Source organism: Zingiber officinale, chromosome 7A (genome assembly GCF_018446385.1).
Source record: "Zingiber officinale cultivar Zhangliang chromosome 7A, Zo_v1.1, whole genome shotgun sequence".
In the NCBI taxonomy this organism is placed as follows: Eukaryota; Viridiplantae; Streptophyta; class Magnoliopsida; order Zingiberales; family Zingiberaceae; genus Zingiber; species Zingiber officinale.
In genome coordinates, this window is record NC_055998.1 from 3,955,753 (window position 1) to 3,972,080 (window position 16,328).

Consider the following 16,328-nt stretch of genomic DNA (forward strand, 5'->3'; position numbering starts at 1 on the left):
ATTTGATTGAGTAAGTCTATTTGAGATTCAAGATTTAGATTGATTAGAGGATGACACGGTCTATGCCTCATATTGATCAATCTAGATGTCAAGGATAGAAGGACACTTGTCACATATTGTGAAGAGTCACAATTAGTAGTCACAAGGTGATGTTGGATCTCAACATTCTTGTAACTTGAGTAGTAATGATGTGTTGCTAGATACCGCTCATTACTTATGCTTTAAAATGGGTTTAGGAGCATTGCCAACGTTATAAGAACCTATAGGGTCACACACAAAGGGTAATTAGATGGAGATTAGGTTCATTTGATATACTTAGAGGATTAAGTTCATATGATGAACCAAATTAGATTAAGAGTAATCCAAAGTAAACTAATTGAGTTGGACTCAATTTGGTTCATGTGTTAAATGAGTCTAATTTGGATTTAGACTCATTGAGCCAATTTAATTCAATGAATAGAGATTCATTCAATTAAAAACCAATGGTTAAATTTGATCAACCATGGGAGAGAAAGTGGTCAAGTTTGACTTGACTTGAGAGGAAGATGAAAGGTCAAGTTTGACTTGACCATTGCCACCTCATTTGTGAGTTGACATTAAGTGGGCTAATGATGATATGCCACATCATCAAGATTAGCACATGTGTGTGCCACATCATGAGGGAGATCAAGAGTTGTGACTCTTGATATCCCATGGGGTTTAAAAGCTCCTTCTTGAAGTGGCCGACCACTTTAACACAAGTGAGAGTTTCATTTTTGCTTTGTGTAACTCCTTCTTCTTCCTCTCTACCTTTCTTCTCTCCCTCTCCTCTGTTGGGTCCAAAATGTAGCTAGAGGGGGGGGGGGGGGGGGGGGAATAGCTCGGCGTGATATCATGCTCATCATTGCTTGCTTCTTGTGATGAAATACAATGGAAAATACAAAGAAACAACCACATAATGCTAACTCGTAGATTTACTTGGTATCCACCTCAAGAAGAGGTGACTAGTCCAAGGATCCACACACTCACGCACCCTCCACTAATAAAACACTCCTTTACGGTAACTACCGAAGGCGGAGAAGCTCTACAATACTCTCAATACAACAAGAAAGCAAGGGAAGACAAATACAAGAAATATCTTACAAGATATGCAGTGAAAACCCTAACCCTAGCTTCTTCCTCTTATTGTAGTCATGCCTCTTGACTTGGATGTCTCTCCAAGATCCTTCAAGAACTGGCGGTGAGAGTGGAAAACGCTGTGGAGAAGCTGCTGTGAAGATCGGAGCTAGAAGCCGTGAGTTCTACCGAAGGAATCGAACGCCTGCAGCTAAATATGATGCCAATGGTCAGATCCCGATCGATTGGATTGCTCCCAATCGATCGGGGAGGCTTTGGATAGATCGGACGATCGATCCAGAGCGCCTCTGTGCTCTCAGGAATTGCCTGGATCGATCGGCTGATCGATCTAGAGCTTATCGTGCGAAATCGCACCTCCCAATCGATCCATTGATCGATTGGGGGCTCTGGATCGATCGACCGATCGATCCAGAGACATTCTGTGTGCTCTGTGACTTGTTCGCTCGAGGCTTGTCGCGGGGACCTTCCCAATCGATCAGCCGATCGATTGGGCATCAGCCAATCGATCCAGACATTGATTTTTGCCCAAAACCAAGTCCCAAGCCCCCTAAACTAACATCCGGTCAATCCATGACCTGTTGGTACATCACGCCTAGCATCCGGTCAACTTTGACCTGCCAGGACTCCCTCACCAAGTGTCCGGTCAATTCCTTTGATCCACTTGGACTTTTTCTCTTAGTGCCAAGTATCCGGTCACTCCCTTGACCTACTTGAACTTCCACCAGATGTCTGGTCAACCTTGACCCATCTGGATTTCCTCGTGCCAAATATCCAGTCAATCCTTTGACCTACTTGGACTTCCCAACACCAGATGTCCGATCAGCCTTGATCTATCTGGATTTTCCCTTGCCTGGCTTCACTCACCAGGACTTTCACCTAACTTCACTCACTAGGATTTCTCATCTGCTTGGCTTCACTCACCAGGACTTCAAACTGCCTAGCTTCACTCACTAGGACTTTCTTAGTCAAGTATCTGGTCAACCTTGACCTACTTGACTCTTTTCAACCAACCTGATCAGAGGGGAATTGCAACAAACAATCTCCCCAAATGAACAACTGCACCTGCATTGTCCATATCATCGAAGTCTTGTATTGTCAAACATTGAAACGCAAACCAAAACTCAAGCTTGGTCAAACTAGGTCAACCTTGACCTATGAGATATTGCACCAACAATCTCCCCCTTTTGATGTTTGACAATACCTCATTTAAGTTAGGCTAGTTCCCTTAGCCTCAACTTCCTTCATGCCACTAGGTAATAAAAGCGTAAGTTAAACCCTACATTCTTCCCCTAAGAAGGCAAACTCCCTCTTAGATAATGAAGGTCTAACTTAAACCTTACATTCTCCCCCTATTGGCACACATCAAACAACACAATCTCTCCCGCTAGAGAGATACTCATCGTTGGTTACAACTTCACTTGTTGAAACTCTACCTTTTGATTCTCTCCCCCTGAAGAGTTACTCATCGTTGTTCACAACTTCACTTATTGTGATCAACACGATAATGAAGGTCTCATACCATTCATTATCTCCAATGCTCGCCCTTGAGCATTAACAAGGTCCAATAACCCAAATGAAGGTCTCATGCCCTTCATTTGTATTGAATGCTCATCCATGAGCATATACCACTTGAACCACTTGTACAATGAGGATATCCACTCCCCATTAAAGTTCAAATGCTCAATCTTGAGCATATATCACTTGAATAATGAGGATATCCACTCCCCATTTAAATTCCAAATGCTCAACCTTGAGCATTCTCTTTAAAGAAGGTTAACCACCTTCCAAGGTTTATGAAAAATAGTTTTCTTGTCCTTAAAGAGTACCTCCCCTAAAGACATGATCATAACTTCTGTCATCGCACCAACAATGATTTGGAATTCCTAACCCTTTAGGAAACCCAAATTTAGACGTTTTAACCAATCCATTCTTATTGTTATCATGAAAACTTCCTCTAAATGTGTACAAATATGTTTTGAGGGGTTTGGAATGGTTACCTAGACTAAAATAAGTTCAAAATGCTGAAAATAAGCTTTCCCAGCTAAATTCAGCATCTTCGATCGATTGGGGTTGGGTTCCAATCGATTAAACCAGCTTGAATCGATCCACTGATCGATTCAGGAGGGCTGGATCGATCGGTGGATCGATCCAGAAGGCTTCTGTTCGCGAGAAGCCTGCTCTCAATCGATCACCCGATCGATTGAGACCCTTCAATCGATCGGGTGATCGATTGAAGGCCTGATAGTTCTGAAATTCACTTCCAGTGAATTTCAGAAACCCCTAGAAAAATCTACAAAATTTCAAAAATCGTGAAAATTTGTGTAGACATTATTTAAGGTATACTTTATCATGGAAAAAAAGTTTTTTAAGAAAATACATCATATTTTTAAAGATTGACACAAACTTGAAAACTTGCAAAAACTTTAGTGTTTTCTTCAAGTTTGTGTCTAACTATTCAATGGTGATTACTATCAAAAGATAGCCTTCACCCAGGTTTTCCAAAAGCATTTTAAAAACGTTTTCAAAACCAATATCCAACCATGTTCCTTGGGCTCAATGCACATGATTTGTACATTAGCTTTCCCAATGATTGGAAAACACATAACTATGTGTTTAGATGAACCTAAAACTCAAAAGAATGCACTAAATCAACATCTTGAGTTGTGTTCATCATCCTAACATCTCACTTGTATCTAATGTGCACTAAAACACATACAAGTCACCTTATAGGTCTTTGTGAGATGTCGAATTTAGTTTTGTCCTAATTTAGGGATCATGCATATCTATTTAGGCATTTTGTGGATATTGAACATCCACCTAGGATGTCACTTGTTAAAACCACCTGTTGATAAATGTCATTTGTCCTTAAATTTCAAGGAAATAAACATAATGCATGATAATGTTATGACATACATAAAAAAGAAATAATTTTCAAAAGAAAATTTCTTATAATTACATGATATATGTATGACATGACATGGTATTTTTTGAGTTTTTCATAATAAGATATGAGTGTAAAAATAAACATGATGTCATGCCATATGATGGACAAGCAATCATGGCAAATTAGCATAAATAAAATACCTAAATTACCTATCTAAGTAACCTTAACCCTTAGCTAACTTTAAATCTAACCTAGATTGCCCAAAGTGCTTCAAGAAAGTGCCAAAGCCTAAATTGACATTTCTAATTCTCTTGATTAATTTATGTCAATTGAAATTAAGCATATTCCTCAAGTATTGGCATATTTCATTTCTCCACAAGAGTAGCACTTTAAATTAAGGCCCGGATTGCCTTTAATCTCTTAAGAACATACCAAACTCCCAACTTGGTAGTTCTTATGATTTTCCTAAATTGTGCCAATTAAGATTAAAATCAATATTTCCAAAATTAGGCACATTTTACTCTTCCAAGGAGTAAGCCATTAATCCTTATCATTTTCAAAGGTTAACAATAACCTTGAAAATGCTCTTAGAGTACCAACTTTATCATGATTGGGTTAACTACCCTTTCAATTAGAGTTGACACTCTCTAACCCATCTAAGGGGTAGAGAAAATGCTCCTAGGAACCCAAAACCTATTGGTGCTCCTTGGATGCTCTAGGTACTCGCTAGGGATAACCTCCCCAGATACCTTCTTAGTGGCTTTGTTTGGCTTCTTAGAAGTGTTGGTCACCTTTTCTAGGTCAACCCTAGGGATTTCTTCCCTTGTGACCTTTTTAGTGACTTTGTTAGACTTCTTAGAAGTCTTAGTCACCTTAGTTGCAAAAATACTTCTAGGGATAACTTCTCTTGTACTTTTGACTTGACCCTTAGACCTAGACTCAGTTCCATAGCTATATGGAACCCTATGGTAAGAAATTACATCCTTCTTAGCCTTAAGTTTGTATCCCAAACTTTTATGGCCATAGGATGACTTTTGTTGTCCTAAACCTAGGTTTTGCTCATTTTGCCCTTTTAGGATATTTTTCATCCATTTTAGGGTTTTTTTCTATTTTATCAAGTCTTGACCTCAATACTTGATTTTCCACCATTAAGTCCTTAGTTTTTGATTTTTCATTAAATCCATGAGCATTTTTGTTTCTAGACACATACCTAAAATTCTTTGTTTTCTTGCCTAGATTTTCATCTACCTTCCTAACCCTAGGTGTGGTAGTTTTAGCATGAAAAACTACATGTTTTTCCTTAATGTTATCATGCTTCCTATTTCTATGGTAAATAGCATTAAAATGATAAAAATTAGAACTAGCATGCTTTTTACCATTATTCAAAGGAGTAGGCTCAACAAATGAAACCTTTCGTTTTACCTTGGAGGCTCTCCCTTGACTCATACCTCCTCCTTGAGCCTTGACCGCTTTCTTCCCCTTGGGACATTGGCTCCTATAATGTCTCTTTTGATTGCAAGAGAAGCACACAATGTGCTCCTTGCTCTTCTTTGTTCCGGGGACGGTCTCCTTAGGCTTCACCTTGCCCTTTAGTGCCACTTGGCCCTTTTTCTTGGCCAATTTGGGGCACTTGCTCTTGTAGTGCCCATGTTCCCTACACTCAAAACATATGATATGATTTGTATTTTTATTTGAAACATTTATACCTTCATGTGTAGGGATGACATCTTCTCCTTTTGATCCGGAGGTAGAGGCTTCCTCTTGATCCGATAATGATGCTCCTCCAATAGATTCGACTCGACTTGTGGAGGTGGAAGATTCTTCATCCTCTTCTTCTCTTGACCAGGATGTGGAGGCTTCTTCTTGCTCCGATGTCAATGATCTACACTCCCCCTCAATCCTAGAGGTGGAGGCTTCTTCATCTCCGTCTTGTGTATGGAACAAGGAGTATGCCCTCTCCTTGCCCTCTTCATTGCATTCCTTTGAAGATGAAGCTTCTTGGACTTCTTCTTCGAAAGATGAGCATCTCTCACCTTCGGAATTCTCCTCCTCTTGGTCTTGCTCCAATGAGTCACCCTCTTTGGATTTTTCTTCGATTGGTACAGTGGAGGGGATCTCATGAATCTTGGCCAATTTGTTCCATAGCTCTTTGGCATCTTCAAAATCTCCAATTTGCTCCAAGATGTTGCTCGGCAATAGGTTGACCAAAAGTTTGGTCACTTTATCATTGGCCTCACATCTTTGGATTTGGTCTTGGCTCCACTTGCTCCTCTTGAGAATTTTGCCCCTTGAATTCTTTGGAGCTTTGAAGCCTTCCATTAGAGCAAACCATTGCTCTATCTCTATCGTCAAGAAATTCTCGATCCTTGATTTCCAAAGATCGAAGCTTATTGAAATAAATGATGGAGGCACCCTTGTATAAAATCCAAGTTCGTCTTGGAATTCCATTGAAGTTGAGCTTGATAAAATCCTTGACTTGAAGAATTTTGCTCCAACTTCTTCACCCTCTAGCTCTTTGCCCCTTCCGGCGATGATTCCGGTGAAGAGCGGTCTCGCTCTGATACCACTTGTTGGGCCCAAAATGTAGCTAGAGGGGGGGGGGGTGAATAGCTCGGCGCGATCTCGTGCTCGTCGTTGCTTGCTTCTTGTGATGAAATGCAGCGGAAAATACAAAGAAACAACCACACAATGCTAACTCGTAGATTCACTTGGTATCCACCTCAAGAAGAGGTGACTAGTCCAAGGATCCACACACTCACGCACCCTCCACTAATAAAACACTCCTTTACGGTAACTACCGAAGGCGGAGAAACCCTACAATACTCTCAATACAATAAGAAAGTAAGGGAAGACAAATACAAGAAATATCTTACAAGATATGCAGTGAAAACCCTAACCCTAGCTTCTTCCTCTTGTTGTAGTCACGCCTCTTGACTTGGATGTCTCTCCAAGATCCTTCAAGAACTGCGGTGAGAGTGGAAAACGCTGTGGAGAAGCTGCTGTGAAGATCAGAGCTAGAAGCCATGAGTTCTACCGAAGGAATCGAACACCTGCAGCTAAATATGATGTCAACGGTCGGATCCCGATCGATTGGATTGCTCCCAATCGATCGGGGAGGCTTTGGATCGATCGGACAATCGATCCAGAGCACCTCTGTGCTCTCGGGAATTGCCTGGATCGATCGGCTGATCGATCCAGGGCTTATCGTGCGAAATCACACCTCCCAATCGATCCATTGATCGATTAGGAGCTCTGGATCGATCGACCGATCGATCCAGAGACGTTCTGTGCGCTCTGTGACTTGTCCGCTCGAGGCTTGTCGCGGGGACCTTCCCAATCGATCAGCCGATCGATTGGGCATCAGCCAATCTATCGGCTAATCGATCCAGACATTGATTTTTGCCCAAAACCAAGTCCCAAGCCCCCTAAACCAACATCCGGTCAATCCATGATCTGTTGGTACATCATGCCTAGCATCTGGTCAACTTTGACCTGCCAGGACTCCCTCACCAAGTGTCCGGTCAATCCCTTTGACCCACTTGAACTTTTTCTCTTCGTGCCAAGTATCCGGTCACTCCCTTGACCTACTTGAACTTCCACCAGATGTTTGGTCAACCTTGACCCATATGGATTTCCTCTGCCAAGTATCCAGTCAATCCTTTGACCTACTTGGACTTCCCAACACCAGATATCCGATCAGCCTTGATCCATCTGGATTTTCCCTTGTCTGGCTTCACTCACCAGGACTTTCACCTAGCTTCACTCACTAGGATTTCTCATCTGTTTGGTTTCACTCACCAAGACTTCCAAACTGCCTAGCTTCACTCACTAGGACTTTCACCTAGTTTCACTCACTAGAATTTCTCATCTGCATGACTTCACTCACCAGGACTTCCAAACTACCTAGTTTCACTCACTAGGACTTTCCCAGTCAAGTATCTGGTCAACCTTGACCTACTTGACTCTTCTTCAACCAACCTGATCAGACCCTGATCAGAGGGGAATTGCAACAAACAATCTCCCCAAATGAACAACTGTACCTGCATTGTCCATATCATCGAAGTTTTGTATTGTCAAACATTGAAACCCAAACCAAGACTCAAGCTTGGTCAAACTAGGTCAACCTTGACCTAGGGGATATTGCACCAACATCCTCCACCATTGCTGATCCTCTAAGGTTGCTAGCACATCTTTAGAGGTTCTCTCAATCAATTTGTTCGTGTGGATACACATAGAGGGTTGTACACTTGACAACCTTGAGATCCGGTGAACCTTGGACGAGCGGGATACGCGAAGGGCTTCGCTACAAAGGTATAAGTCTCTTCCTTGTAGATTTAGTGTAGATCTAGGTTAGAAAACATGTACACGAAGTTTTTACGAAATTTTATAACTTCGCACGGATCCGGTGGCATGAGATTTGGGGTTTCCGCAACGCAAAAAGTGATTTTTGTGGCTCGAAAAACCCAACAGCCAGAATCGATTGGGCAATCAATTCCAGCATCTCTAATCAATTAGTTCAATATATTAGGCAGTGCTGAATCAATTAGGAAAAAAGCTCAATCGATTAGGAGCTTCGAGGATTGAAGTCGTGAGAATAATGGTTGAATCGATTGGCCCAATCGATTCAGCCCCTGCCAATCAATTGGGTAGAGTTTTTGTTCACGAAAAGATCAATCAATTAGGTAATCGATTGGGAAAGAATGTGAGCGAACAGTAGATTTCTGAATCGACCAGGTGATCAATTAAAGTCGTTTAATTGATTAGGTAATTGATTGAGAGAAACAGAAAAGAACCGTTGCGAGGTTTAAACAGTGACAATCGATTAAGAGTAAGGCCAATCTATTGAAAAGCCTAATCAGTTGGATAAAAAGTGTTTTCATGAAGGATTCATAAGCTCTTCTTGTTTGCACTTCTCTGTCAATTTTTGAGCTCTTGGAGACAAATATTACTGTATTTTCTAATGTAGAGACATTTTCCATGCAAGAAGAAAGCAAGCTAAGCAATATTCAAGTATTGTAAAATCGTTTTTGATTTTTATTTGTATTTGCTTCTTCTCTTCTTGTTGTATTTCTCGTATTTACTTGTAGATTTGTATTTACTTGTTTTATTGTTTTCTTTTCACTGTCAAGTTTTTCTTTAAAAAATGAAATTTGAAACGAAAAACCCGAGGAGCTTCTTTCACTGATCAGTTCCAAACATCCCTTCTCTGTGTATGGACTCCAACTCCGTGCTGTTCAATAGAGATTTGAGAGGTTACAAAACTTTAAAAGACAACAAGAACACATCCAATGATCACGAGTTACAAATGTCGTCACATGAAGCTTTTTGCTTTGCGAGGGTCTTACTGCAATCATAAACAAATCCCTTCCTGATTTCATCACACTAGAAGAGAAAAAGTATATTATTTATTGTTATTTTCATTTCTTATCATCAATGCATTCTTCCGTTACAAGCAAAACTATGCACTTTCTGATCATGGCTTCCAACCAACACAATTCTTTCAGTGAAGCTGGTGGAGTGGGTCAGTAAGTCCATTCTTGAGGAAGCCCAGAGCTTATAGGAACCGCCGTCGCAGAAGTCTCATTTTTTCCCTCTACGAAAGCATCTGTTGAAACACGAAAATGGTTTACATCAAGAACAAAGACTTCCAAATTACGAATAGATAAAGATAAACAGAACTTGCCATGTTGTAGAACAAATCCACTGGGGAAGTTCTCAATGTTCAAGTTTAAAGCCTGCGCCACCTTGGCCGGAATTCGCACCGTCGGACAAGCCGCTGCGTTTGGATTTCGATCAAAGGAAAACAGGAAAAGTATCGTCCGTAAAATAGATGTTTCAAATAAACAAGAATCAATTCGAAGGAGAAGGTAGCAAAATTTGTAATCTCTAGCTAGGTTAATGGAGTAAGATCGCAGCAAGCTACCTGAGTTATTTTTCCGTTCGGTGTTGCGCGTCGCGGTCCTGGGGAGAAAGACGCCGGTGCCGACGGGCTCTTTCCGCTCGCCGGATCTGCGAAGGAAGACGGCTCTCATCCCTGCTCCTGGCATGTGTCGATGCTGAAGTTGGCGAGGCGGCGCACCACGGCCGCCTGCTCTGCCTCTGCTTGTCATCGTCTGCCGCTCCCATGCCGCAGCAAACTGCTGCTGCCTCAGTTGGAATATCTAACGAATTAAACGAGATTGTGAGTGAATTCAGATTGAATCTTGAAGTCTAAGGCTTCGTTGGGTGAGCAAGACTCACTCGAGCGGCATCCCAATGGTAGTGAGCGTTAAGGGGTGACGCGAAGCAACCGCCAGGGCCGGAGTTCTTCGCCGGACATTGCCTCCTTGGCTCCCAATTAAGCTTCGCAGACGCTGCCACCCATCCTCCCGTCTCTTGGAACAGAGCCCACTCGTCCCCCTTCCACTGCTCCCAAGGAGACGACCACGCCGCTGTCCTCTTTGCCTCCTCCTCCTCCTTATCGTCCTGGAGGAAGGATTGAGTCATTCGCCGCGTGAGGCCATCCATGTAATCTTTCTCCTCCCCATCTCTCTTCATCCCCATCGTCACATCGACCGGTTCCTCGCCCGGCTGTAACTCCTCTTTCTCGACAGCGAAGCTATCTTCGAGTAGCTCCAGAGGAAGCCAGAACTCTCCGACCTCCAAGTCCTCCGCCATATCACAGCACGAGGAAAACTGAGAAGTAGGCGCGCTACTAATAGCAAGCGCCGCAGCGCCGCCCAGTAAAAAGACGATTTTTAATTTGCTTCTTGAAGAAGGCACAATGTTAGCCAACAACGACAAAGGCAAGGTCCGGGGTTTCCTCTCCTATTCTGCTCTTTCCCTTCCCAAACAAATCCATAAATAGATTTTTGATACGGAGTTGCTTACTGCACTTTGCAAGTTATCGGTTAATTGTTCCATCGAATTGTTTAAGATCCGGCAATGAAGTGACGGATTCTGATTTCTGAGTAGTAATAAATCTTATTTATCTTAATGCGTGCGGTTGTAAGCGGCTTTCGTCCGACCCACCGCTGGCTTTCTCAAACCCAACCAGGCTCGTATTTTGACCCCGCACGCTTGCTTGAAACTTGGGAGAAGAGGAAGGGAAGTCATTTTAACAAACAGTTACTTGAGAGGAAAAATGTAGCCCAACGAACAGAGGAAGAGGATTGCAGGTTTAGCCCAATGAACAGAGGATTAGGAATGATGAAGGTGGTGGATTTGTGAATTTTGAGGAGAAGAGAACAGGTTGCTCCATCCATGAATGCTTGTAGACGACCAAATTCCAGAGATTTCCCTATTAATTGTCTCTCCATGGACGCTAAGGTTGCATGCAACCTATTGTCACGCCCAACGAGCAGTGGCTCTTCAGCCAACTTCTGCCATTATTGTCTCCTCTTATAGCAGACCAAGCCCCAAGGGAATTCTTCATCAATTGATCATTCATTTCAACCCAGCAAAGATATACAAACAGGCTGCTGATTTTTGCAACATCTATTATTGTACGTAGTCCAATGGCATATCTACCGTCATTTCGAACCTTCTCGTCGTTCTCATCTGGCACCCTCTCATCTCCAATATAATTACAACGTCAAGATTCAACTTTGTGTGTTCGAGGACATGAGAGGACCACACATTGAGCAACCGGTCGATGTGTTGCACAAGCATCTTCTGCTTTACTTCGTCCTTACTGACTACTCGAATTTCACGGTGACAATCATGACAAGAGCACTACCCTCCTCAGCAGCCAACATTACAAGAAAATAATGTCATCTTTGCACAAGCGACACAAGAAAATAGTAGCGTAGGAGAATTAATATTTACATGCAAAGATAAAATATTCAGATTATCATCTAGATATTTATGGTTCAATCTTTAATTATGATGAATTTATAGAGCACTTTTTGATTTATCCTGTTAGCTGATGAAAAAATTCTGTGAGACCGAACCGATTCTAGATTAACTGGGTTAATCAATTTTATATATTTTTCATCCCACCTCTTCACGTAATGTAAGGACTGCACCTTTAATTATAGTCCTTTTTTTTTTCCTCTCTACCCAACAAATCACGTAATTTTGTTGTAAGCACCCATGTCTTAGTATAGTACGACTGATCTCCAATTGTATTTAGCCTTTTGATTAATTTTGTTATTGTAATCCCTAACCATTTACCACTGTAAATACAACTTAATGTACATCAGCCTTTTGTTTATTTTTTTCATTCTAATCCTTAACCATTTACTATGGTAAATAGAACTACTACGAAGGTTCTGTACATGTGATGACCTTTTTTTATTTATTAAAAACTTAAAATAGATTTATTAATGAATTTAAAATACTTTTTTATTCAATAACATCTTAGCTATAATCTAATACTAACTAAAATATAATAATATTTATAATATACCTCAGTAGTGCCAAAAATAAAATTTGATAGTACTGTATATAATACAATATAATATCATTTAAGTTACAATTTTAGAATACAAACAGATAGCATTTAAAATATAATTTAATAACATTCAAAACATAATTTGATGATATCTGTAATATTATTTTAAAATTTATATGTAAGAATAAAATAATATCAATCATAATTGCACACCAATTCTTATCTAGTTGTTCGGTTTTTTTTTTTTTTTTTGTTTTTTGTTTTTGCTTTAGATGCACCGAACAAAACTGAGTCGAGTAAGTTCAATACATGATGAAAAAAAACAAATGTTTTAGCAAACAAAACTCAATTAGATAGCAAACAATGTCATTAGAGTGTATGGATGGCCTGGCCTGATTCTCATTAACTAATTAAAGACGATAGCATCATCTGGTTAAAGTAAATTGACTCTCATTGATTATGATTAAATTATTAAAGTTGGATAATTGATTGATTTAGGATGAAGGCAATGAGTCGGTCGTTCGTCAAGTTTGATGGACGCGGTGTGGAGTCCTTGGCCCACAGGCCATACTCGCTCTAAGTGAATAATTTTCAGAAGAAAATGCCAAAAAAAAAAAGTTGTAATCACCATCGACATTCGAGTTATCTAGGATAAAACACATGCTAAACTTTAACTAATTGTCTCAAGTAACTAATTAAGACATCTTTAATAGTTAGAATTTTTTATGCTTCCAATATATCATATAAATATTATAAAATTTTATTAAAATATCTTTAATAGTTAGAGTTCTAAATGAATTTTTTTTTAGCCCAATTCATGCATATTACATCAATTTCACGACAAAAGGACAGATTTAAATTTTCATTACTATTTTTAAACTATAAACCTCAAACCTCACCTCTACAATGATTTATATTTTTTTATTCAATTTTTTTAATTTTATAGAGCTCTCAAAATCTTACATCAGAGATGCCCTAACAAATATAAGATTTATCAAAGGTTTTTTAAATAAAAAAACCTCAACAAAAAATCTTGAATAATGGTGGAGGTGAGGTTTAGGGTTTTTAGTTAAGAATAGGTTTGAAAAATTAAACTATTTTTTTTCTATTAAAGGTGGAGCCAATAATTAATGGCCATGATCTTTCAAAATAATTAAAAAATAAATTATTTAATAAAACATTTAATTATCATATTTTATTTTATAAATTGTTAGTTATTAATTTATTAATTAAAAATTATAAATAAATTAAATTAAAGATCATAGTTAATCGAAATATTAATATAAAATTATATAGAGATATTAAATAAAAAAATAATAAATAAAGATATGTGATTTATAATGTATGATTTATGGGAAAAAAAGTTATATGAATATTTTTTTAAAATTGTAGAGAGAATAGTAAATTTTTATATTTATAATATGATATATTAAAAATTATTTAAAAAAATAAACAAAAGTATTGGAAATTTTAACAATAAATAAGGTTTCAGATATCGCACATACTCCCCCGATGATTAAAAAGGTTTCAGAAAATTAGGAGAATGTTGGAATTTTAAACAAAAAGTAGAGGACAAGAATTGCAGAAATTAATGGAGACATGAACTGGTGGTTGCATGCTCGCATCCATGCCTGCTGACGACGATGACAGTGCCGGACAAGACAACCAGGAAGAAAGCAAAGCTTTTAATTAAACTACTGAAATGATAACTATTAGATTTATTTAAAAGCTCAGTTTCATACCAGTAAAAAAGATACTTATCATCAGCAGCAGCCGTAATTTAATAATAATTTAAGAATGAATTTACTTGAATAAGTGTTTTATGCTTGATCCTGTCCGAATACTGAATCAATGGACATTAGGCACGTGGCGCTCTTCGGATCGTCGATATAGATCTCCGGTTAGTCTCACGAAGCTCCGGTGAACTTGCACAGAAGTCGGGCCGGGAAGGGGTTCCCGGCGGTGACCCTCCGACGCTCAAGTCAGGTAAGCAAGTGGTGGAAAAAGTAGCTCCAAAGCTTGTAGAACGTGTACCTCCGGCGAAGTCTGCGGCTCTTTATATAGAGCGGTGAAAGAGCTTCTACACGCTCACCGAGGCGCGTACGTGTCCGCAGCCCATACCTCGGTATGTGTTTGTCAGAAAGCTTACCTGATGCCATACTGCAACAGTCCCATTGCGCCTTCGATGGGACAACAGGACACCCCGTTGTCAGACTAGGAGTATGACTTAACCATACGACTTGACGGCTGTCAGCAGATGTTCCTGTCCCTATTTACCCACCGCTGGCTAGGACGTCCATCCCGCCGGCTATACGAAGAGCGCCGTCCGGAAGGCTTTAATTCCCTGCGCCGGCCGGACGGCGCGCCCATTACGTCATGCCTTCTCTTAGGCCTTCCGCTCGGTCATTATTTACTGTTTCATTGAGCGTCGGAACCTCGATCCCTGTTAGGGCGCCTTTTACTATTAGATGTTTACTGGCAGACCGATCGGCCTGCCCTTTTCTCATGATTCCGGTCGGCTCACCCTTCTTCGACGGACCACCTGGCCCTTTGACCTCCACGTGGCGTTGACCCCTCATTAGGGGGTCCCGGGCTCTTACCACCGGATCACTTGCCTTCCCCTCGAGTCTAGTCGAAGGAGGCGAAGTCCGACTGACTGGACTGCCGATCTGACTGAGCAATGATCACTGCATTATGCCGCTCGGCCAGGTATAGGGATGCTCATCCGTTCGGCTGTATCTTGTCCGTGCCTTGTGTTCTCTTAGAATCCATGTCCGGTGCTCTCCCCTACTACCCATCACGTGCGCTGCGCACGGTAAGGGGAGCTCATTAAATGCGACCAGTATCCTGCTGACACGTGGCGATCGTGCGTTTGTCAGCGTATGGCGGTGGCGTCACTTCCGATGGGACAGCCGCCGTTTGAAATGAACGGCTAGATGACGACCTTGATATCGGCGACCTGGATCGGACGGCTGAAATTAATAGTGGTCGCCCTTATAAAGCTCCGACTTCCGCTTTCCGCCGCATTTCGGCCTCATCTCCTCCCGGCGTTTCGCTGCTCCTTTCTTCTCCGACGACCCTACAGCTTCTTCCAATCATCTCCCTTGCCCGTAAGACTTCCTCTTCCTTGCTGCCTCTCTTTTCTTCTCTCTATTATCTATTTCTTTTATCATCCCGCACTCTTTCCTAGTTTTATTTCTCCTTCCTTCCATATTAGCTATTTCTTTTATCATCCCGCACTCTTTCCTAGTTTTATTTCTCCTTCCTTCCATCACGCGTCCATTCTTGGCCTTATACCATGACCAACACCTCACAGCCGACCGGCGGTGCTCCGAGTCTTTGGTATTCGACCATGGAAAGCCGGTTCGACGAGGAGGATGCCTTGCGCCTCACTCGAACCTATGATCTGCCGACCGGCGGTGCTCCGAGTCTTTGGTATTCGACCATGGAAAGCCGGTTCGACGAGGAGGATGCCTTGCGCCTCACTCGAACCTATGATCTGCCGACCGACCACCAAATAGTGTTAGCCACACCGGCCGATCGGCCTCATGAATCGCCGCCCGGCACCGTTCTTTTCTTCCGAGACCAATTTTTGGCCGGGCTACATTTTCCACCCCACAAGTTCTTCTTACAAATTTGCAATTATTTTCGCATTCCGCTCGGCCAAGTAGTCCCGAACTCCATTAGGCTGTTGAGCGGAGTGATAGTCCTTTTTAAACTGAACAACATCCCCCTCGACCCTAAGATTTTTCACTACTTTTTTTATCCCAAGCAAGCCGAGTGGGGTACCTTTATTTTCCAATCTAGGATAGGTTTCGTCCTTTTTGATAATATGCCGAGCTCCAACAAACATTGGAAGGAGCACTTTTCTATGTGCGTTTTCCCGAGCTGTCAACTTTTCGTACCAAGTGGCAGACGGCGATGCCGGCGCAACCGGAGCTCGGCAAATTTAGA

General features: G+C 41.1%; 1 protein-coding gene across 2 annotated transcripts; it reads right to left on the reverse strand.

The window, feature by feature from the left end:
- Positions 1-9,207: 9,207 nt before the first annotated feature.
- Positions 9,208-10,848, reverse strand: LOC121999863. Of its 2 annotated transcripts, XM_042554497.1 has the most exons (4): positions 10,241-10,845; positions 9,924-10,161; positions 9,684-9,776; positions 9,208-9,605 (listed from the first exon to the last, which is right to left on the reverse strand). In XM_042554497.1, exons 1-4 carry the CDS (start codon positions 10,655-10,657, stop codon positions 9,523-9,525), a joined length of 831 nt encoding a protein of 276 aa, XP_042410431.1. In that variant the 5' UTR covers positions 10,658-10,845; the 3' UTR covers positions 9,208-9,522. The 2 variants fall into 2 exon arrangements, with proteins under 2 accessions (XP_042410431.1, XP_042410430.1); XM_042554496.1 differs by having other exon boundaries at positions 9,684-10,161; positions 10,241-10,848.
- Between the last annotated feature and the right edge of the window lie 5,480 nt (positions 10,849-16,328).